The sequence below is a fragment of the Heloderma suspectum genome, chromosome Z (assembly GCF_057233095.1).
Source record: "Heloderma suspectum isolate Gila_16-S chromosome Z, 16-S_ref, whole genome shotgun sequence".
Classification (NCBI taxonomy): Eukaryota; Metazoa; Chordata; class Lepidosauria; order Squamata; family Helodermatidae; genus Heloderma; species Heloderma suspectum.
Window position 1 is genome coordinate 8,445,512 of NC_139476.1, and position 24,546 is coordinate 8,470,057.

General features: G+C 46.0%; 1 protein-coding gene across 6 annotated transcripts in view; it reads right to left on the bottom strand.

The window, feature by feature from the left end:
• Window positions 1-24,546, bottom strand: part of NFIC (nuclear factor I C) — a 178,479-nt gene that overhangs the window by 105,691 nt on the left and 48,242 nt on the right. For all 6 annotated transcript variants that reach the window (XM_084825633.1, XM_084825631.1, XM_084825629.1 and 3 more), the window contains exon 2: window positions 15,235-15,766. In XM_084825633.1, the coding sequence (XP_084681759.1) occupies window positions 15,235-15,766 (532 nt within the window). The remainder of the gene's footprint in view (window positions 1-15,234; window positions 15,767-24,546) is intronic.

The following is a 24,546-nucleotide window of genomic DNA, read 5'->3' on the forward strand; positions in this document are numbered from 1 at the left end:
TCCTGTAACTTGAGCCCATTCTTCCGTGTCCTGCACTCTGAGATGATCGAGAAGAGATCCTGGCCTTCCTGTCTGGGACAACTTTTCAAGTCCTTGAAGAGCACAATCCTGTCTCCCCTCAGTCTTCTCTTCTCAAGGCTAAACATGCCCAGTTCTTTCAGTCTCTCCTCACAGGGCTTAGTTTCCAGTCCCCTGATCATCTTTGTTGCCCTCCTCTGAACCCTGTCCAGTTTGTCTGCATCCTTCTTCAAGTGTGGTGCCCAGAACTGGACACAGGACTCAAGATGAGGCCTAACCAGGGCTGAGTAGAGGGGAACTAGTACTTCATATACATCAGATTCCACTTTAAAGAGAAATTGTTGTTCGTTGTTCAGTCGTTCAGTCGTGTCCGACTCTTCGTGACCCCATGGACCATAGCACGCCAGGCCTTCCTGTCCTGCGCTCTCTCCCGGAGCGTGCTCAAGTTCATATTCATTGCATCAGTGATGCTATCTAGCCATCTCATCCTCTGCCGTCCCCTTCTCCTTTTGCCTTCAGTCTTTCCCAGCATCAGGGTCTTTTCCAGGGAGTTTTCTCTTCGCATTAGGTGGCCAAAATATTGGAGCTTCAGCTTCATTATCTGTCCTTCCAATGAGCACTCAGGGTTGATTTCCTTTAGGATGGACTGATTTGACCTCCTTGCAGTCCAGGGGACTCGTAAGAGTCTTCTCCAGCACCACAGTTCGAAAGCATCAATTCTTCGGCGCTCAGCCTTCCTTATAGTCCAGCTCTCACAGCCATACATTACTACTGGGAAAACCATAGCTTTGATTAGACGGACCTTTGTCGGCAAGGTGATGTCTCTGCTTCTTACTATGCTGTCTAGGTTGGCCATAGCTTTCCTCCCAAGGAGCAAGCGTCTTTTAATTTCATGGCTACAGTCACCGTCTGCGGTGATCTTGGAGCCCAAGAAAGTAAAATCTGTCACTGCTTCCATTTCTTCCCCTTCTATATGCCAGGAAGTGATAGGGCCAGATGACATGATCTTAGTTTTTTTAATGTTGAGTTTCAAACCAGCTTTTGCACTCTCCTCTTTCACCGTCAACAAGAGGCTCTTGAGATCCTCTTCGCTTTCTGCCATTAGGGTGGTATCGTCTGCATATCGGAGGTTGTTGATAATTCTCCCGGCAATCTTAATTCCGACCTGTGATTCATCCAACCCGGCATTTCTCATGATGTACTCTGCATATAAGTTAAATAAGCAGGGTGACAATATGCAGCCTTGTCGTACTCCTTTCCCAATTTTGAACCACTCGGTTGTTCCATGTCTGGTTTTTACTGTTGCTTCTTGACCCTCGTACAGGTTTCTCAGGAGACGGGTAAGGTGGTCTGGTACTCCCATCACTTTCAGAATTTGCCACAGTTTGTTGTGATCCACACAATCAAAGGCTTTAGCGTAGTCAATGAAGCAGAAATAGACGTTTTTCTGGAATTCTCTTGCTTTCTCCATGATGCAGCGAATGTTGGCGATTTGATCTCTAGTTCCTCTGCCTCTTCGAAACCCAGCTTGTACTTCCGGTAGTTCTCGGTTCGCATACTGCTGAAGCCTAGCTTGTAGGATTTTGAGCATCACCTTGCTGGCATGTGAAATGAGCGCAATTGTGCGGTAGTTTGAACACTCTTTGGCGTTGCCCTTCTTTGGAATTGGAATGTAAACTGACCTTTTCCAGTCTTGTGGCCACTGTTGAGTGTTCCAGATTTGTTGACATATTGAATGCAGCACTTTAACAGCATCATCTTTTAGGATTTTAAATAGCTCGGCTGAAATACCGTCATCTCCGCTAGCTTTGTTGTTACTAATGCTTCCTAAGGCCCACTTGACTTCACTCTCTAGGATGTCTGGCTCAAGTTCAGTGACCGCACTATCATGGCTATCAGGGACATTAAGATCTTTCCTGTATAGTTCTTCTGTGTATTCTTGCCACCTCTTCTTAATCTCATCTGCTTCTGTTAGGTCCCTGCCTTCTTTGTCCTTTATCATGCCCGTCTTTGCACAAAACGTTCCCTTGAGATCTCCAATTTTCTTGAAGAGATCTCTAGTCTTTCCCATTCTGTTGTTTTCCTCGATTTCTTTGCATTGTTCATTTAAGAAGGCCTTCTTGTCTCTCCTTGCTATTCTCTGGAACTCTGCATTCAGTTGGGTATATCTTCCCCTTTCTCCCTTGCTTTTCGCTTCCCTTCTTTCCTCAGCTACTTGTAAAGCCTCCTCAGACAGCCACTTGGCTTTCTTGCATTTCTTTTTCTTTGGGACGGATTTTGTTGCTGCCTCCTGAACAATGTTACGGACCTCCGTCCATAGTTCCTCAGGCACTCTGTCTGTCAGGTCTAATCCCTGAAATCTATTCCTCACCTCCACTGTATATTCAGAAGGGATATGACTGAGGTCATACCTGAATGGTTTAGTGGTTTTCCCGACGTTCTTCAATTTAAGCCGAAATTTTGCAAGAAGCAGCTCATGATCTGAGCCACAGTCAGCTCCAGGTCTTGTTTTTACTGACTGTATGGAGCTTCTCCATCTTTGGCTGCAAAGGACATAATCAATCTGATTTCTATATTGACCATCTGGTGACGTCCATGTGTAGAGTCGCCTCTTGTGCTGTTGGAAAAGAGTGTTTGCTATGATCAGCATGTTCTCTTGGCAAAACTCTATTAGCTTTTGTCCTGCTTCATTTTGTACACCAAGGCCATGCCTGCCTGTTATCCCGGTGATTTCTTGACTTCCTACTTTAGGAAGCCCCTTCGCCACAACAAGGCAGTGATCCATGAAGGGGTTAAAGAGAAATTAGAACCATGCTTGTTGCGGGTGGGTGGGGAGGAAGGGTCTCTCCACAGGTGGAACATTTTAGGAAGTCCCAGAAAGCTTTGTAGGAGGGTTAGCTGGCTGGGGGATTCTGGGATTTGTAGTCCAACAAATCTGAAGGACACCGGGTTAGGGAAGGATGACCTAAGTGTCATGCTGGATTTCACCTCAAGCAAGACTTAAAGCAATTTCGGTGGGGGCGGGGGCTCTTTGGGCAAAACATCAGAGGAATTTTGAAAGAAGCTCAAATAAGTTTTGATAACTAGCTCTATTTATCTAAACGTAGCAGCAAGATTCAGCATGGGTTGACATGAATTTCTCCTAAAGAAAAATCCTAGCCAAATTTGGAATATTTGGCCTCATTTGCAACAACTTAAGCCAACTAGCTAAAACACTGTCCCCGTTTCATTTTCATTAGATTTGTATTCTGCCCTTTCTCTTAAGAACTCAAAATTCGAGGCAAATTTCGAGTGATCTTCTCTGGCAAAAATGCCTGATGAATGCAGAGGAAAGCCAAACGAGTTTCATCTTAACATAGAGAAAATTCAAGAAATGGTAAAATAAATCATTTTTTTAAAATCATTTTAAAATAATGTTTAATAATTTAAAACACGGATTTTTAACATTTAAATTGATTTCTTAAAATGTGGATAGAATTTTAAAAACATAAATAAAATACCAAATTTCTCTCTCATTAAAAAAAAAATACATCGTTGTTCATGACAATTAAATCTTGTCATAAACTTGCTGAACCCACAGTCTCATAAAATGAAGTTACCGACCAATCAGAAATGGGCATTAATTTCAGCTTTTCAGCTCACAAAAACGGCTCTGTCCAGCCTAACTATTTATTGATTTGTTATGTACCCCGCCTTTCTACCAAGAAAATGGCACCCAAGATGGTTTACTGTCATGGGAACTACATAAACTACCAGCTCTTGCTTCTTGAAAGTTCTGCGCTTTCAGTTTGTCTGGCTACATGAGCAAAGATACGGGCTAGATGGATTGCTGTTGTTCTGTATAGCGGCGGAGCTGGGCCAAGCAAGGCAGAGGAATTAGTTAAGGCCGAAAGACGGTATAGCAGGGTGGATAAAAACTGATGCGTTAAAAAATTAAAAAAACAAATTTAAAAATTTTGAAGTTGGATGTTATGTGCCCAGAAGTGATCAAACGTTGCTTTGACCTATCAGTCATGAGCAAGGCGTTTTGGTTTGCTACTTCGCTTTTTGTGAGGGCAAGGACTGGGCCAAGAGAGAGTGAAGCGGAAAGGAGCAACGTTGGAAAGAAAAAGAGAAGTCAAGAACTGTCCAGTGTGCCTCTCCCTGTATTCTCATACTAAGGTTGCAACCCTGCACCCACTTACCTGGGAGTCAACCCCATTGAACTCAATGGAACTTACTTCTCAAAGGAGATAAATGTGAAGCTATAGGGGAATATTTTAAAGACGTTTCCACTATAGGTAAAAAGGGAAGCGTGCAAAATACATACAGTGGCACAAAGATGCAAATCCTGGCTTGTAAGAACAGAAAGTGTAAATAATATTCTGTTTAGGGCACGATACTATGGGGATAGTTGGCCGCCTCCAAACCTGGAGGTTACCGACTATCCAATGCAGGGTGGGCGGAGCACGGAGGGGAGGCCAGCTAGATGGCCAATTTCAGCTGTCTAGCTGGGGAGCCTCAGAGCAGGGGGGGAGGCCAGACAGCACACAGGAGGTGTTGTAACCATGCTTCCGCCGCCCCCTCCCCACCCCTAGGCACACCACCTTCCCCCCGGCTCTGCATTGCCTTTCCGAGCACAGAGGAGGGTACGACCCATGTCACCTATGATGAGGAGTGCGGGGGAGACAGTTTTCTGGGAATTGACCTCGGAGCGCTGGCCCCAAGCTCAGTTCCCAGAAAATGAAAAATCCTATAGCCGTCTAGATGCTGTCTAGAGGCCATAGGATTGCGCCCTTGGTTGTAAATTAACACAACTCAGTGGTCAGATCTGCACCACTGTTCACGAAATATAGGGAAAAGTTTCAATGGGAAACTTGATTTAAAAGAGTGGTTTTAATCTTACTGATTTAAATCACCCCGATTTAAATCAAGCCACCTTGATAAAGACTGGCTAACTTTCTTGATAGGGTGGGGTGGGGTGGAATTGGACATGCTTACATCATTAGGTGTGATCCAGGGTGCCAGATGTATGTGCACGCATGCGTATGTGTTGGAGGGAGATATGGGGCCAGAAACAGAATGCTAACCTTACTGGCATTAAAAGGAAGAAACCACAGAAAGGCGGAGCACTGAAATTTGGTGGGCAGGGGAGTTAGGGCCTTCCAGCACAGCAATGGGAGCCTTCTTGGCAGCCACGCCATCGCAGAAGGCAAGAACCCAAAATATACCAGCGATCAGTATCGCTCTCCAAGGCTGGCACAGACACAGTGCCTGGCATAACAACAAAACCTGGCAGATTACTGCCATCTGCCTGCTTTTCAACCTTCTAGGGAGTCGAGCTGGTAAATGTGGGCAGCTAGTTGCCAGTTTGGGGGGGGGGGGAAACATGCACAATAGATGCCAGCTCCCCAAACCTTTCTCATGCCATGCATGTCGGATGTGTAGGGCTTGTCTGCAGCAGCTCATTTTTACACATAGGTTGTATGGGGGCAGGGGCGATGGGGGCACATCTAGTCCCTGATGCAGACTTTCCTTCTGGGTCCCTGTCTCTCCTTTTGCTCACTCATTTGGCCTTCCTTCCTTGAAGAAATGTTATCTTCAGTGCAATCCCACAGCGAGAGCGAGAGAGTGCTATGAAGCTCCCCCTTCCTCCACTGCTAAGTATCTGGAAGATCACAGCTGCTCCTCAACATTATTTATATTATTTATTTGTTACATTTATATGCCACCTTTTCTCCAATGAGGCAGTGTACATCGTTCGTCCCCCTCCAGTCTATCCTCACAACAACCCAGTGAGGTAGGTACATGAGGCTCAGAAAGAACAACTGGCCCAAGATCACTCAATGCGTTTGTGGCCTAGAGCAAGTTTCAAACCCAAGTCTCCCTGTCTTTAGTCTAATACTCTAACCACTAGCTCACTGACCCACTGAACAGGTGCCCCACTGACCCACCCCACCTTGCCCAATCCCTACAAGATACAAGAAAGTACATCATGAGACTGAACCCAATGTCGTGTCCATTTTGATTTCCTTCTAAAACAAGAAGCAAAACATCCCCCTCAATCTGTGAGAGGCCTCCTAAATTTGCAGCATTGGGCAGTTACTTGTGAGGAGACCCACTACTGAAGGCTGTCAGCCTGTCACTCAGTGCAGGAACCTAGGAGACTGGCTTGGGGTTGGTGTTGGCTCACTAACATAAATAAGGGCAAAGGCCTTCTTGGTGGTGGCCCCCCAATTTTGGAATGATCTCCCTGACAAGGCCCACCTGGAACCAACATTATTATCTTTTCGGTGCCTGGTCAAGACTTTTCTCTTTTCCCAGGCATTTGGCAGCCTGTGATGAGTTTTCATCAATCATGGATTGGTTTTATGGTTTGGCTGATTGCTGATTGCTCAAAGTTGTTTTTAGATATATGTTGTCTCTGTGTATACTGTCTGCTGTATGTTTTTGTTATGTTTTTACATTGTGCATATTGTATTTGTATTTTTTTTATCTTTGTAAATTGCCCAGAGAGCTTTGGCTGTGAGGCAGTATAAAAATGTTGTTGTTGTTTATGATGATGATGATGATGATAATACAGTAGGCGGGGGCACCTACTGGCAAGTAAACCTACTCAAGAGTAATTTGCCTCTTATTGTTGCAAGCAAGCCTATCCAGTTACTGTGGTCAATTCAGTAGCTCTTTAAATAATATCTTTTTCTATCCACCCCCATCTCAACAACCCCCCCTTCCCCACACACACCCGTCTCTCCCCCACAGCAGCTCAGAAGGACATTTTCTTGCCAGAGTGCTAAATGGAGGTGCGATACGATTTGATCGATGGTGGGAGATTGATTACCATTACGCTGCAATGCTTTTGACTTTCACCAGTGACCTCCTATTCTGCAACCGACCAAGGCTTGTGAAAAGACATCCCCCCACCCCACCCCCAGCCAGGCTTCCCCCATTGCAGTCACAATGCCAGACCCGATGCACAATATTTGAGGGGTGGGAGAGAAAAAGAAGTGGATGTCCTTATTCTATGCGTTCTTAGCACAGGCTAATAATGTTTAGGGCTGTGGCAGTATGGGGGTCTGGAACACATGCCAAGGGATGTCTTTGCTCCTGCAAAGGGGCTTGGCTAGATGACCTTCAAGGATAGGGGTGCTTATGTAATATTATGACTATTCTGGCCAGTAAAGCCAGTCAGCAGGGAGTGGTGCCTGATTTGAGATGCTAAGGAGCAATGAGCCTTGGTCTGGCACGTAGCTTGTTCCTGCTCCGGGGTCGCCCGTTGCAGAGAAAACGGCAGAGAATGTTTTTTGCTGACACCAGGGGAAAAAAAGAGCATTATCACAAGGAGGGGGCAGGGAAGGGGAGAAGCTGCAACGGCTCCAGACTGATAATGTCAGAGACAACAGCAGCAGCATCTTAACAATGACTCACCCACTTGCCAGCCAGCCACCCCACACGGCTCCAGCGACAGGCCTGTGATTCTTTCCCCTCCTCTACAGGAATAAAATGCTAAAGAAGCAACCATTCTCACCTCAGGCCCTAATAGAAACCCATCTCCCAAGAACCAGGGTGGACCTCCGTCTTCAGGTTGGGCAACAATGCAGATCAAAGAAAGTTTCTCGGGATGAGGAGTAGGGATGCTGGAGAAATTTGAGACAGATTAAAACGAGCTCAGATTTCTAAGAATCCGACCTGCGGAATCTACTGCGGAGCGCCCCGCTCAGGCCATGTGGAGTCTGTGGACTTCCAGATGATTTTTTTACTTCCCCGAAATTTACGCATATAAATCCATAGAAAAATACGTAAGTTGCTGATGAGGAAACGCTGAATGGAATGGGGGACAATACGCTAAATGTTACATACTGAGGAAAATTATGTACATACTTACGTGAATGTTTACGCAATTATTTCTGTATTTTTCCGCATGAGGAAAAAAATATATTCGCATCCATCTGTGGGTGGATGATGGAAGGAAAGGCGCCTGACAATCTGCAGAACACGAACGGAGCGGATTTTACACAGTCCGTACATCCCTAATGAGGAGCTACACAGATATCACCAAAAGGCGGACCACACATTATTGAATTTAAACCATGGGGCAGGTTTAACGGTGCATTTGGTCATGGCTTTATCCCAGGGGTGGTTAACACCTGTGGCCTCCCAGGCTTTTTTTGCACCTACTACCACCACCGTCGAATATGCTGCCAAACATTTGGCAGAATGGAGGCAAAAAAGACCCGATTTTCCCTTCTTTTCAGGAAAACAAGCGGCGGTTTGCTGCCAAAATTAAGCGGTGTGGCAGCAGAAAAGGGCCAGTTTGTCCTCGCTTTAAAAGTGAAATCAGCCCCCTTTTTTGCTGTTCTAGCACTGCAGTGCCAAATTTCAACAGTGATGGGGAAGGTGGGGGAGGAAACTGGCCACTAGCCCCACAGGGCTTGCACACCTCTATTGTATAGCAATGGCAATACTCTCAATTGAGCCATGACAGGGAGACATTTTGTGAAAATGTTCAACAGCATCCAAGTCCGCCCCCCCGCCCCTGCCCCCGCCCCCGCCCCAATCCCTTTTGGCAACATTCATGGGCATGGCTGTGAAAATGTTTGATTGCTAGAGCAATCGCTGATTGGCTAGAATTGCCCTCCCTCCAAATGGACTTCATTTGCTTCTAGGGGCATCAGCAGATGGCTACCAACTTTGATGGCCTTAAAAGGGCATGAAACAAAATCATGCAGGATGAGGCTATTAATAGCTCCTAGTCTTGATGGCTACATGCTACCTCCATGAACAGAGATAGCATGCCTCTGAATACAAGACACTGGGGAGCATGAATGGGACAGGGCTATCAAGCAGGGTCAGCACTGATTAGTCCTTGGGTGGGAGACCACCTGGGAATCAGGCTTCCTGCACTGAGCAGGGGGTTGGACTCGATGGTCTTGTAGGCCCCTTCCAACCCTGTGATTCTATGATCTACCTCTGAAAGAAAAAAGATGGCCTCATGTCCTATTTGTGGGCTTTCCAGAGAGATCTGCCTGGCCATTGGAAGAAAGTGGATGATAGGCCTTTAGTCTGACACAGAAGGGCTCTTCTTATGTTCACATAGCACATCCAATTGGTTTTTAAGCACTGCGATGTCATCACAGCTAGTATAGGATCCCTGATTGACTGGCAGGAGAAATGAAATAGAGGTGGGTGGGAGAAAGTGACACTGCAGCAAGCGAGGGGACACACTGGCTGTGAAGTGCACTCAGAAAGGAGCGTACTGGGTTTGGAGGCTGAAAGCGAAGCCCTACCTCCATGCTGCTCCCTATTCAGGAGACCTATCAGCAAGAGAACATGTACATTTTTCACATCAGAAGCGCAATATCGCAGTTCATCACAGCTTTCTCAGCACAAAGCATGGTGCACAGGAACACCACAGTAAGAAACAAGTGCGTCAACAGTGTAAAATTTTGTCCTCGCGTACGCACAGGATGGAGCCTTTAAGAGTGAGCATGTGTGTGTGTGTGTGTGTGTGAGTGAGAGAGAGAGAAAGAAAGAAACTGTTTGCCAACCTTCATATAAAAACAGATACTCTGAGAATGTGCAGTTTTTCATTTTAAACTCACTTAAATCATAGCACAATCATGAGGGCACGAGTTTGCTTCTGCTGCCCTGGTTTGCTTGGGAATAAAACACCATTTTATGGTGGGAAGGGATAAAAAAAAGGATAATTGTAAAAAAAAAAAAAAAAAAAAGAGCACCTGTAACCATGCACATATCTGCTCTGCCACACCCCATCATAAAATGTCTTTCAAAATAAAAAATAAAGGATGCTGCGGTAAGTAACATCAGCCCTTGTAGGCCAAAGGGATAACCCTGTGACTTTCTCATTTAATTTCATTTATTATTTATTTATTTAAAATATTTCTTGGCCGCCTTTCAGGGCAGAAGCCCTTCAGGCGGCCCATAGCAATAAAATACATAAAGAACAGTTAAAATATTAAAAGCGATAAAACAATAAAAACAATAAAACAACAATAAAAGCCAATAATAAAACCAGCAACAATGTTAACAGCAGTAACAGTGACCGTACTTAGTACAGTACTAAGTCAACAGTACTTTGACTTTGGGTGTTGGACTCGATGGCCTTGTAGGCCCCTTCCAACCCTACTACTCTATTCTATGACTTGGATTCCTGCACCGAGCAGGGGGTTGGACTCGATGGTCTTATAGGTCCCTTCCAACCCTACTCTTCTATGATTCTATGAGTAGAAGTCATATCAAGAGAAGGCCATGGTAAAACAATATGTTTTCATGGCCTTCTTAAAAGCTTGCAGTGACAGAGCATGGGGGACTTTCGATGGCAACTCATTCCAAAGGTGTGGGGCCACTGCAGAGAAGGCCCTCTCACGTGTGATTATATTTCTATACTGCCCCATAGCAAAAGCTCTCTGGGCAGTTCACAAAAATTATGTTTGCCATTGCCCCATCACCTGCCATTTTCTGGATGGTCATGGGGTGGGGGGACTTAACTGGGGGCCTGGACTTTAGCCCTGAGTTCCAGTCCTAGTACTCCACTGGTTGGAGAGAGGCTTTGCTTCTCATGATGTACACACACACACACACACACATTCTCCCACACTTGCTTCAGAAACTTGCTTCACACCGGTTCACTTCGAACTCCAGAACCTGGGGAGAAACTGAGGCGAGGAGAAGTTTGCAAAGCATCCCAAAGCCACAGCCAAAGAATTCCCTTTCCACCTTAGAAAGCAGCAAGGATCCACCTTAACAAAGAAAAAGAACTCTATTAGGAACAGGGAAAGTGAAGGCTCAAGGAGCCCTTATCAGCTGTATATTTACTGCCTGGGGTTTGTTACCAATTAGAGGGATCAGGTGATTTCAAGGCTGCCGCCAAGACCCAGACAACCAGGGTCAAGGTTGAGTAGCGGCAAGGGGAGGGACAAAGAAGTGGAAGGCACTAAGGGCAATAACCTCCTGTTTAGGTCTTACACAGCATCAGCTGCCGCCCCCCCATTTTTTTCAAGTAGCGTTTCCTCCTGTGCATGAATCTGGAAAGAGAAGGAAAGAGAGAGAGAAGCCACACCACCTCACTTTTCTGGCATCCAGAGACTGCACAGAGTTCTAAAATAAGATTTTACCATGAACCAGAAAATTAAGCTGCATTTCAAAGAACCCAGCGCCTTCCCAGTGGTGGCCATACCTGTTGTTTTTAAAGGACTGTTGATTTGATACAACAGAATTGTCGTCTTTGCCAGGGATTTGTTTTTATTTTTATTTTATTTATTGCATTTATATCCTGCCTTTTTTCCTCCAAGTAACCCAATGCGGCGTACATTATCCTCCTCCTCCTCTCCATTTTATCCTCACAACAACCACCTTGTGAGGTAGGATGAGCTGAGAGTCTGTGACTGGCCCAAAACCACCCAGTGAGCTTCATGGCCGAGTGGAGACTAGAACCCACATCTCCCAACTCTAAGTCCAACACTCTCACCACTGCACCACACTGGCTCTTACATACCTTACAGATGTACGATACCTTACATCTTCTCCTTCCCTCTGGTCAAAGGATTGGAGCATCTCTTGTCTCTCGCACCCACAGCTTCTTTACACAGGATCAAACCACTGTTCCATATAGCCCAATATTGTCTACTCTCGCCTTCCCCAAACTGGTGCTGTCTTGATGTATTGGACTACAGCTATCATAATCCACAGCCAGCATAGGGGCGTTGTAGTCCAAGTCATCTGGAGGGCTCCATGATCACTCCAGCTGGCCACAACTCCCCAAGATTTCAAAGAGAGAGAGGTCTTTTCCCATCACCTGCTACTTGATCCTTTTTTAACTTGGGATGCCATGGATTGAATCCGGGGCCTTCTTTGTGCAAAACAGGTATTCTACACCTGAGCTTTGGTCTTTCCCATAAAGAAAAGTAAAATTCTAGTCTTGTGGTTCTGAATAAAGAGGTGATTTAAATAGAAACATGGGAAGCCTGAGTCAGATCATTGGTCTATCTAGCGCAATACTGTCAGCACCACAGGGTCTCAGACAGGGGTTTTCCCAGTTCTACCTGGAGATGGGACCCTCTGTACGCAAAGCAAGGGCTCTACCACTGAGCTACGACCCTTCTGTTGCTTCCTACAGAGTCAGACCATGGGTCCATCTATAGACCAGCATTCTCTCATCTGACAAGCAGAAACTCTCCAAAGTCTTGAGCAAAGAAGGGTCTTTCCCATCGCCTCCTGCTAGAAAGCCTTTTAACTGGAGATGGTAGGGACTGAACCTGGAGATGCTCCCACCACTGATACGGGCTCTTTCCTCACTATACTAAGATTAAGAAGTCCCCTGTAATTTCCCCCTTCATCTATCTATCCAAAATTATTTCTAGGCCTCTTTTCAGGGTGGAATATCTTCCTTGCCCGTGCATGGCTGGTGTGAAAAAGGTAAATGCCATGTTGGGGAACATTAGAAAAGGCATCAAGAATAAATTTGCCAGCATCATAATGGCTTTGTACAAATCTGTGGTGCCACCGCACTTGGATTGCTGTGTACAGTTCTGATCACCGATGTGTACAGTTCTGATCACCAAAACAGCTGAGAAAGGTGCAGAAAAGAGCGACCCAATGATCAAGCAGCTAGAACGAGGTTACAACATTTGGGGCTCTTTGGCCTAGAAAAAAGTGAATCAAGGGGGGCATGATAGAGGTATATAACATTATGCATGGTGTAGAGAAAGTGGATAGGAAGGAGTTTTTCTCCCTTTCTCATAAGACTAAAGCCCAAAGGGGTAATCCAAGGAAGCTGAATGATGGGAGATTTAGGGCAGACAGAAGGAAGAAATTCTCGACACAGCATATAATTGGGCTATGGAATTCACTGCCACAAGATGTGTGATGGCTGCCAACACTGACAGCTTTAGAAGGCAATTAGATAAATTAATCAAGGAAACAGATTGGTAGAAACAGGTATGAAGTCCCATTCTGAATATATTCACCTTTCTGTATGGTGGGGGCTGCAAATGTAAGCCCTCTCTCCTCCTTATTCAACCTTCTTTGTCAATTCTAATATAACCACTGCAGCTTAGCTCAGTTGACTAATAAATTAACGACAGCTTGCAAGGCCTTAGATCTGAGCTATTCAGCTACTCCAGTAAGGAAAGTTTGCCTTAGTTCAACCATTGCTACGAGTTCCTTGGAACCAGCTTGTACATGGTCAACTGAAAGGGTTTTGAACATTGACACGAACCAGTGGCTTTCAAACTTTTTTGTTTTTTGTTTTTACCTTCAGGGAACCTATTCCACAGCGATTTGCCTGCTGAGATGCTGCCACAGAACCACTTTAAGCAGCAAAGGATTCTAGGGAGCATTCGAAGGTGTTCATATTAGTGTTGTGCCGAAAATTTCTCCCACATTTTTTCCAACCATTCTCATTCGATTTGACAGAAGAGAAATTGCTTTCTGAAAAGAAATTCATTGCTGAAGAAATGTTGGAGAATTTCTTATGGGTTGGGCTTGGGCTTCTTGGGCTTACCTGATTTAGGAGGTGGCCGAGGAGGGAGCGCAAGTGTCCTGCTTTTCATTGTACAATTACCTCCAAGGCAGCCTGTAGCCTATTCAGGTTCCTACACTTCAATTAAAGCCCAGTGGAAGGGATCATGGGGTAATTCCTCCCATAGGGTTTTTCAGAGCAGGCAGCTTGGGAGCCTGGTGGTGATTAGGCAAGCTCAGAAACACCACAAAAGTACATTATAAAACATCCTGAATGAGGCAGAAGAATGGAAGCCTCTTTCACGGGGGGAGAAAAATTCAAGAAACTGGAGGACAGATTTTGGCAGAGCACTAACTCCACCTCCTCCCTGGAGCTGGACACGACACTGCTCCCCCCCCCCCCGGTTCACACCTGCATTGTGGTGGATGCAAAATGGGGTCAGCCTGCCAACAGAGTTGATGTTGTTGCAGCGTGAAAAACCCAAACACCCATACCCAAAAAGAAAGAAGCTGCGCTACAAGCCCTGCCAATGGGGAGCCCTAGCTGGGAGAAGCTGTTGGGAATTTCTCCTCCCTCTGGAGAAATTCGGCAAAGTGGTCTTCCAAAGTTCTCTGCCCACAAATAAGGTGGAGAATTTTGAGAGGCCATTTGCGCACAGCTCCACTTCATATAGTTCACCTATACATATGCCTTTGAGTGCACCAAAAAAGCTCCCTCGAAGCTCCTCTGACGTTGCACAATGCAGCACGAGATCACGAGTGACAGTCAAGGCATCTATCAGAAAAACAGGCATTGACTGGCATTGTTGAGGAACACCCACAAAGATTCTAAGAAACCACAATTTTATAACGGCTAATCGCTGCTGTCTTCCATGAGTTTGCTTAACAGCCCTCCTGAGTCACGCTAGAGATGTCAGAGAAATCCGTTTGGAGGGTGCAGCTTGGTGAGTTTTCACCACTTCGGCCCCCCAGACTCCAGCTTGCTCGTCTGTGAGCTGCCCTGATCATGGTTTTTCAGGCATTTTTAAAATCTGTGTACATCACGATTTGTGCAAAACAGCTGCCGTAAATAGCGCAATTTGCAGGCGTACGTGGTCTAATTTGTGCAAACGAGACCATTTTAAGCCTGCATTTTTGCACAAATTGTGCTACTTACAGCCATGATTAGCGCAAATTAAAGAAATGCCTGATAAAATTCCCAGGTTTCGGGAACTAAGCCATGGCTTGGCTCACAAGTGCAAGCCAGGTCAGGGGCGTCATGGGGATCTATCATGCCCCCAAAGGCCGGAATTCCCCGCAATGGACATCTGTAATCACACCTCAAGTTCCATGTATGCCAACATCTTGCTTCTTTTTGGTACGCACCCCAAGACCTCCTGGAATCCCATAAGCGGGACATCAATGTAGCAGCCCTCCTTCACTGTTCTCGGTAACTTTTTATTCAGAAATAGACTACCTCTGAACATGGAGGCTGCATTCCTCACTTGCATGGCTAATAAGAACAAAAGGAGAGCCCTGCCAGATCAGACCCACAGTCCTTCTGGCCCAGGTTCCTGCTTGCCACAGTTGCCAAACTGGTCTGTCTGAGAAGCCCACAAGGTAACAGAACTCTCCTATTGTAGTCAGAGGTACACTTCCTCTATCTGTAGAGTCTTCGTGTAATATTAAGGCTGAGGACTCCCGGTAGAGCGCTCCATGAATTTGAATACACAAAGCAGGGCGGAATACTACCAGGATACAATCAGGATGGAAGCCTACCTCTCTCACGGACGAAATAGGCCAGGTAGAGATCAAGCTCCTTGACTGAGACGCTGATGTGATGCGGCTGGACGCAGAGGACGGGGTTGGTGCACTGCGCAGCTTTGACGAGCCGCTCCCCGTCAGTGCTCTCCAGGGGGATTCCCTTAAAAAGGATGACCATGACGAGGTCCAGGCGCCAGACTTTGTCGGCCTGGCGCAGGCAGTCGATCCGGCGCATCTTGCCCTTCTGGTCAGGGTTGGAGAGGACGCAGCAGGAGGGCTTCTTCCCTGTGATGGAGAGCACAAAGTCCTCGCGGTACTCGGGCCGAATGTCCTTGCGCAGTTTGGCCAGCAAGCGAGAGGCCCACTTCTGCTTCACCTCGGGCTTCTCGTTGAGGAGCTCGTCTTTGACGGCCCGCTCCTCATCCTTCGTCATCCGCTTCTCGTGCTTCTTGAAGTACTTGCGCTTCCGGGCCTGAAGGTTGAACCAGGTGTAAGCAAACGCCCGGACGTGTGGGAGCAGCGCCTCGATAAAGGGATGGAACTCATCCTGAAGACGAGGAAGAAGAGAGAAAGACGATCGAGACAGATCCCTGCTGAAAACACCCTCCAACATCACACAAACAGAGGGACACGAGAAGAACCGCTGACCCCCATACAAACCTGCGCTCTGTCCCACCATCACGCCTGAGCAGGTGAATTCGACATGGGGCACTGGGGGGGTGACCTTTGGCAAGGGACCATGGCTCAGTGGCAGAGCCCCTGCTTGGCATGCAGAAGGTCCCAGGTTCAATGCCTGGCATTTCCAATTAGAAGGATCTCAGGTGAAATGAAATACCTCTCTCTGCTCAAAACCCTGGAGACAGTGCTTGGCAAGATGGACAAACAGTGATATCGTAGAAGACTATTCGCTACCGGGCCAGGTTTAAGGTTCTAGTACTCGCGTACAAAGCCCTAAACAACTTGGGACCAGGATACCCAAGAGAGCGCCTTCTCCGTTAGCAACCTGCCCGGTCACTGAGGTCATCAGAGGGCATGTTCCTGGTGGTTCCACATGGAACCATGGCCCAATTGGAATCCATCAGGAAAAGAGACTTCAGTGTGGTGGCCCCCCTCCTGTGGAACTCCCTGCCTTTGGAGGTCAGACAGGTGCTAGTGTTGTATTGCTTTCAACGCTTCCTGAAAACATTGTTATTTCAGGAAGCCTTCCTCGAGTAACCAACCTCGGTTTCTCAAACTTGGTTTTCTCAGAATTCTGTCACTTTTTAAACAATTTTAAATTATTTTAACATGGTGTTTTTATTCTTTTTCCTGTCTGCTTGTCACCTTTCTGAGGGCTTTGGATGTGGAGCAGTATACAAATACTAAATAAGGAAGGAAGGAAGGAAGGAAGGAAGGAAGGAAGGAAGGAAGGAAGGCAGGCCTATGGTACTAATATAGTGGCATGCCCTCCCTTAGAAAGATCTGATGAGCTCCCTCCCATTTTTTTTTTCATTTAGATGTCTATTAAAAACCAGTTTTAAACAAAAAAACTTCAACAAGCTTTAAATGTGCGCTGTACGTGGGGCTGCCTTCAAAAACTGTTCAGAAGCTTCAACTGGTCCAGAATGCTGCGGCCAGACTGTTGACCAGGGCTGGTTACAGGGAGCACGTGACTCCCTTGTTACGACAGCTTCACTGGCTACTGGTCTGTTTCCGGCAGAATTCACAGTGCTGGGTATGAGTTATAAAGCCCATATACCGCTTGGGACCACGCTACTGAATGTCTACCTTCTCTCATACGAGCCTGCCTGGTTGCTAAGATCTGGAGAGGCCCTTCTTTTGAGATTGCCGCCTTCAGAACAATGCAAAAGAGGGCCTTCTTGGTGGCTGCTCCCTGGCTGTGGAACTCCCTGCAAAGTGAGGCTAAGTTTGCTCTCCCTCTGCTGACCCTCCGCCAACAAGCAAAGTCCTTTTTATTCAAGCAGGCCTTTGGCACATAGCCGGGTCTGTTGGGTTGGATGTAAATTTCATTCTGTTATTGGTGTGTTTTTAATTGTTTTAAGGCAGTTGTCTTTGTTATTGTTTTAATCAAGTTTTATTTATATTTTAATTGTTTTAATGCAGTTGTCTTTATTATTGTTTTAATCAGGTTTTATTTATATTTGTAACCCGCCCTGAGTGCCATTTTCTTGATAGAAAGGCAGGGTACAATCAAATCAAGTCCGTCAGTCCATGAAACAGCGTTATGATTTGAGTTTAAAATGCAAAACTACACATACTTGGAATATTTCTTTTTTTTATCTGGTCATAGGGATGGCTCGGGCACCTGGCTGGGGCTTGAAGCCCGGTGAGAAATCTAACTAAACTAGAAATAAATTAAAGTAATACACCTGGCCATCTAAAGCTCCTCCGCCCCCAATAAGACCATTCAGTCCAGGGTCTAAAATTACCTAGCTGCACCCCTGTTCAGAGTCCTCCCACCCACCAGTCACCTCGAGGGCCACCACAGAAGAGACACCGCACTAGCCAGGAGCTTTTGGGCCACTGGCAAAGTGCCCAACTAAGAACATATGAATCATAGAATCATGGAATAGTAGGGTTGGAATGGGCCTACAAGGCCATCGAGTCCAACCCCCTGCTCAATGTGGATCAACTCGGAAGGAGGGGAAGCTCCTGTGAGCACCTGCCCGAATGAGGGCCTGGCTGAAACCTAGGAAGGGATGGAGTCTCCGGCTCCTATATATTCCCTCAGTCTGAAATGTGCCATCACTGAAGCAACAGCTCCCGCGAAGGACCTTGACTGAACCAGGGAGATGGACAGCACCCACCACCACCACCCCGTGGAGCCTTGGTGGCATATTTACCCTGAAGCAGGCCATGTTAGCAAACGGACAGTAACCATGTCCTTTCCCAAAACCAAATAAAACTGAAGAATGTTTAATTTCGCAATAGAACTACTTGGAACGTCTCCCCAAATAACTTGCCGCTCAGAAGACGTCTGGCAACTTTGACTTGGACAGTAGGTTTATGGAAGGGCGGTGGGCACTGGGAGGGAAGGAGATGTGCTGGTGTTTTGTAACCACGTGCGCACACACGCAGACACACGCATCAGAAAGGCAATCCATGCTTCAGCAGAGAGTATCATAGAAGCAAGTTGTTTCTTTTTTTAAAAAAATAAATATTAGCATCTTTATTGAGAGAATTCAGATACATGGGTGGCAAAAGAAAGTCAAGTGGTATCATGTGCCTCACAATGAGTATGCCGCTTTGCCATACGCAAGTTGTGAGTTAGCTTTTCCACCAGGGCAAGCTTCCATACACGACTGTACCAAATCTCTAAAGTAAAATCTGAAGATTTCCCCGCACACACGCCCTGCTTTTGTAAGTCGAGCTGCTGTTAAAAGACAAATCATAAGTTCCCTATGTAATAATTTTGTACCTATAAATTGGGAAAGGAGCACGACCACTGGGGTTTTGGGAACTAATTGTTTAGTAATAACAGAAATCTGATTAAAAATGTGATCCCCAAAATCCGATATGTGGGGGCAAAGCCACCACATGTGAAAGAAGGACCAGCATTCCATACATCCTCTCCAACAATTACGGAATGAAGAAGGGTTCATAAAACTCGACTTCACCGGAGTAAGATGCCATCTATGAAGCAGCTTTAAGGTTACTTCTCATACTGAACAGGAAGAAGCAAGTTGTTTCTAAGTGATCTTAGGTAGCTAAGCTCACCATGGAAGAGGTCTCAGGTAGGATTGCAAAAGACGTGCATAAAATACTTATTTATTTTATTTATTTATGTCCCACCTTTTTTTTTCCTCCTTAAGGAACCCAAGGCGGCATACCCTCCTCCTCTCCATTTTATCCTCACAACAACCCTGTGAGGTAGGTTAGGCTGAGAGTCCGTGAATGGCCCGAAGTCACCCAATGAGCTTCATGGCCGAGTAGGGCCTAGAACCCAGTTCTCCCGGCTCCCAGTCCGACGCTCTAACCACTACACCACACTGGCTCTCACACTGAGTCGCATAGAAGACTTGCATAAAATTTGCCTATGCTCATGTATATGCCTAGATGCAAATTTGGAAATAATGACAATTATTTTAAATAGAAATACAATAGTCTCACCCTAGCAGGGAAGAGTCTCTGACCAGGTGATTTGCATGCCTGCTCAGCCTGTAAATATTGATGGGTAACTTCAAGGCCCCAATCTCCCTTCTTAGGGGTTAACTTTAAACCGGACTTGGGCTGTACAGCGCTTCAAATCGGGGAATGTCTTCTGTAAAGTAGGACACATGGAAGGATCCAACTTGAGCGCTACCAGAAAAAAAAAACAGCCAAAAGACTATAGTTGCCTCCCATACCTAGGTTTTAACCCTTGCTTGTCATTGGGGAGCTCTGTCCATTAGAAGTTAGATCTAATTATAGCAAAGCAAATGAAGACCGAATTGTGTATGTCAGGACCAAACTAGGTAGCAGATTTGTGTGTTTGGAACAGCCCCAGTCATTGAGAAAGAGGTGAAGTCTGGAATGAGACTTCAACTTACCAGTTGTTTTCCAGGCCAAATTCAAGGTGCTGGTTTTGACCTTTAAAACCCTATACAGTTCCAGCCCAGCCTATCTCAAGGAGCGCCTCCAGCAACACCAGACAGGCCGCTCAACAAGATCAGCCTCGGATGGCCTTCTCTCTGTCCCATCAGGCAGGACAGCTGGACTGGTGAGGAAGAGGGTGAGGGCCTTCTCTGTGGTGGCCCCCACTCTGTGGAACTCCCTCCCTAGGGAACTCCGCCATGCCCCCTCTTTAATGAGCTTCCGCCACACACTGAAAACGTGGTTGTTCAGGCAGGTGTTTGGGGCGGGGTGGGGTATTTTTAGAAATATGATGTTTTTAATGTAGAATTTTATTGTTTTAACTGTTTTATTGTTGTACATCGCCCAGAGTGGCTGGGTGGCCAGCCAGATGGGCGATTAATAAATTAAACAAACAAACAAACAAGACGGGCATGCTGGGGTGTTGGGGGAAGGTCCTACCCCCCCCAAACACCCACGGCTTAACCCCAGGGGCTTTTCTCCTCAGCTGAGGTCCAATACTGTCCTCAGCTGGGGAGTAGGCATTTGTGGGAGACCCTCTACACAAGCTAGACTGGTTACAACCAACCTAGAAATCAGGGGTTGGCAACTTGTGGCTCTCCAGATGTTTTGGTCTATAGCTCCCATCAGCCCTAGCCAATGCTGAGGGGAGTTGTAGGCCAAAACACCTGGAGGACCACAACTTGTCCATCCCCACTATGAAAGGTGGGTCAGTATTATTACCCCTAAATTACAGATGGGGAGTTAAGAGTATAAGAACGTCCGAAGAGCCCTGCTGGATCAGAGCAAGGGTCCATCTAGTCCAGCATTCTGTCCACACAGTGGCCAACCAGCTGTCCACCAGGAACCCACAAGCAGGACATGAGCCTAACAGCACCCTCCTGCCCATGTCACCCAGCAACTGGTGTACATAGGCTCACTGCCTCTGGTACTGGAGGTAGCACAGAGCCGTGAGGACTAGTAGCCATTTACAATTAAAATGAGGGAATGAGTCAGGGGATGTGCTGGCTCACCCCATGCCCTCCATCATGTAGACTCCCCACTGGTGACATTTGCCCTCCAATGCACTGAGAGCAGTGAGGGCAGCCATGTGGATGTGGGCACAGGGTGCGAGGCTAGCCAGCACATCTGTCTCACACAATTCGGATCATGTGGGGGGGCCTGAACCCTCAAGCAAGGCTTTGAAGTTCCACACAGGCCTCACTTCCCTTGCCTGTTAATGGAGAATGGAAAATCAGAAGCTTTCAGAAGAAAGCTGGCTGGTCCTGGACATCGCAGTTGCAGATGCTACTTCTTAAAATCTGGTTCCACTTAAGAGTAACGGAGCATTCTATTGACAACCAGCCTCTCCACTTCAGCCCTGTGCCAAGAAAATTGGGCTTCACGTGGATTTACTGGAAACAGTTCTGTTTCTGCGGCTTGAAGTAGCAACTTGACGCTGACACAGCCCCACTTTCCATACCCATCACTCAGCTCATTCAACCTGGTGTAATGTCGGCTGAACAAAGCCTGTCTCGGCAGAGTTGGCGGGAACAAAATCCCAGAACCTCTCAATAAAATGATGCAGGATTGCAAAATAAATAAATACATATTCACCCCCTCCTTGTTGGCATCTGTATAACCAGGTTTTTTTTGGGGGGGGGAATGTGCACTCAGCAATTAAAAATAATAATTAAACCCTTTGGTGGTTGCAGGGGGGAAGGTTGTTTGGAAGGATTTGTAACAGAAAAACAAAAAGTGGGAAAGGGGTTACGTGCTCCTCTTTTTCCTCCCCCCACTCCCAGAAGCGTGTTTGCCTCATCTAAAGGGGCTATCAGTCTATTTTCAATTACCATGTGTGCACTGACTGAATACTGAAAAAAAAATCAACACAGTCTTGATATAATCTTATATATGATTGCATCAAAACACTTTTTCTGCTTTTTTTTATTGATGGGGTCCTACGCATTGGTAAACATACAACAATAATCTTGATGCAGTGATATATACGATTGTATAAAGGTGGGGTTGTGTTTGTTTGTTTTTAAAAGTGTTCTATCAATGCACGTTTATTTACTTTCTATATTTATATAAGGTTGCCCAAAATAATTGTTCTCTGGGCAGGTCACAACATAAAATGATAAATACATCGATTTTAACATGTGCGTATCGTGAATGTGAAGAAGGGGGAAAGTCCAATGGGGAACAGTTAAAGAGCTTGGTATGTTTAGCCTGGAGAAGAGAAGATTAAGGGGAGACATGATAGCAGACTTCCAATATCTGAAGGGCTGTCATGCAGAAGATGGAGCAGAGTTGTTCTCTGTTGTTCCAGAGAGAAGGACTACAAGGGGAGGAAACTGCAGGGAAGCAGATTTTGGCTAAACATTAGAAGAAACTTCCTAATGGTAAGAGATCCTTTGATAACGGAACAGACAGCCAAGGTGGTTGGCTCTCTGTATTTAAGCAGATGCTGGACGCCACCTGTCAGGGATGCTATAGTTGCATCCTGCATTGAGCAAATGGTGGGCCTAAGAGACCTCCAGGATTCCTTCCAGCTCTATGAAGGAACTTAAGGTTGTGGTACAGGCACAGCACTTCTGTACAAGCTTTGGAAATAAAACAGTGAAATAATGGAGAATTCCTAAGGCATTAGATCCAATTCAGAAACATGGGGCTGAACTACAAGACACATTAAATATGTAGGCCCTGATCTGCATTGGGACCATGACGTGCAGGTAGGGAGGTTTAAACCTTTCCCTCCCAGCCTCTTGTTTTTCTAAATTTGCCCCCAACCCCACATACCAATGGATCCTTTCTTTAACCCCATGTATGTATCGTGGCGGGGGGGGGGGGATGGCTGGGAGGGGAAGATTTAAAGCTTCCCTACCCACACATGGTGGTCCCAATCCTTAGTTGTAAGTAAGAAAGAGAGGTATGCTATATACTACTGTTTAAAGTATTGTGTAGTTTAGCCCACAGTCAGGTCATCTGGAAGTCAAAAATCTGGGAAGAAAAGAATTTTCTGGAGTACATACAATCGTATCAAGATTGCTTGTGGGGTGGGGACTTTTTCATAGAGAAGGTGCTGCATTTTAATACACACTGATGTTGGGGTTGGGGAGATGCTCATGAACTCAAGGAAAACAACAGCTGTAAGCTGCACATACACTAAATTCAGAAATTAGAAATGGCGCAGCTTAGTGCTCCAAATCCATCACTTATGAATGCATCCACTCCATTTTGTAAATGAACGAGACCAGGCGTTTCCGGGGTTCTAATCTACAGGGAGAAATTAAGAGAAGAATTTGGGAAGCACCCCCGGTAAACATCGCATCCCCCCTTTGTCACGTTCACAACCCCCTCCTAATAGACACAAATTTATGATTTTGCAAAAGTTTCCATATTTATGCTCAACACAGGAGGGAAACACTATAACGCGGAGAGTTTGGGGGTGGGGTGAGATAGGAAGCGGTCTCACGGAGGCATCTACAAAGCACCGAAAGTCTCAAAGCCCAAAGCAAGGTCAGGAGAGGACACTACTCCCTCATGATGGTATACGGTAAGCAGAGGTCAAGCCAGGTGAGGTCTCCACTGGGAGTAATTCATTAGCTGGCGAGTACATCTGTGTTCAGTCTTGGCTAATCCCTGATTGGATTTCAGCCGTCAGCAACTGTGCACACCCAACCTGGGCTTTGTTACCCACCCCACTTTTTGCTTTTCCCAGCTTCAGAAGGCTGAGTGTCCTTGCATTCCACAAACCTACCCAATGGTGCTGAAATCATTCACGTAAGAGCAACGTAAGCAGCACTCTTATGCCAAGGATCCATAAAAGCACAGATAATGGAGTATTGGGCCTAGGTAGCTAAAAAAATCTGCTTTCTTCTTTAAAAATACTACTAATAAGTTACTAGTCAATAATAATAAAACAGCAACAATAATAATGAACATTTGTTTAGTGTTTTCAGGTGTTCAAATAATTATCTGTTACGTTCCTTACAGCATCCCTGTTTCTCAGCTCACTCTCTTAGAAACTATGCTATGCCAGCTCTGCCCTAAGGAATGCAAAGTACACAGGGAATGCCCACTGAAAACTCATGCCAGAAAAAGCAGCAGAATAAGATTGCCAAAGGTTGGAAGCCGTGGTGCCTTTGGGGAAGGACTTTGGGGCAGATGTCCAGGGGCCCCCTCAACAGAAGGAGCAGATGGTGCCCCAAACACAGCAGGACTGGCTTTGTTGTTGTTCAGTCGTTCAGTCGTGTCCGACTCTTCGTGACCCCATGGACCATAGCACGCCAGGCCTTCCTGTCCTGCGCTCTCTCCCGGAGCGTGCTCAAGTTCATATTCATTGCATCCGTGATGCTATCCAGCCATCTCATCCTCTGCCGTCCCCTTCTCCTTTTGCCTGGCTTACTACATTGTAAAGTAAAACACGTTACCATCTAAACAAGGGTTGCCCTGTAAGAGTATTCAGTCCAGAGTATGACACTGCCAGACATTCATTTGCAGAATTATGCAGAAAAAGCTTTTCATCTGGTTTTAAAATGGATTGCTGTTAATTTCTACTTTTGCTTTGTTTTTGTATTTTGTCAGCCGCTGTGGGCAATTCCTTTTTGGAGGGGAAGACCAGGAAAGAACTGTTTATACAAACAATACTAACAAAAAGATTAAACGTGCACATAAGTAAACATGCACGTTCTTAAACATGAAAGTAAAGTATCATTATTTCATGCTTGCAACGACACTCCATTCACATTGCAGTAAAGTCAGCTGTGTCAG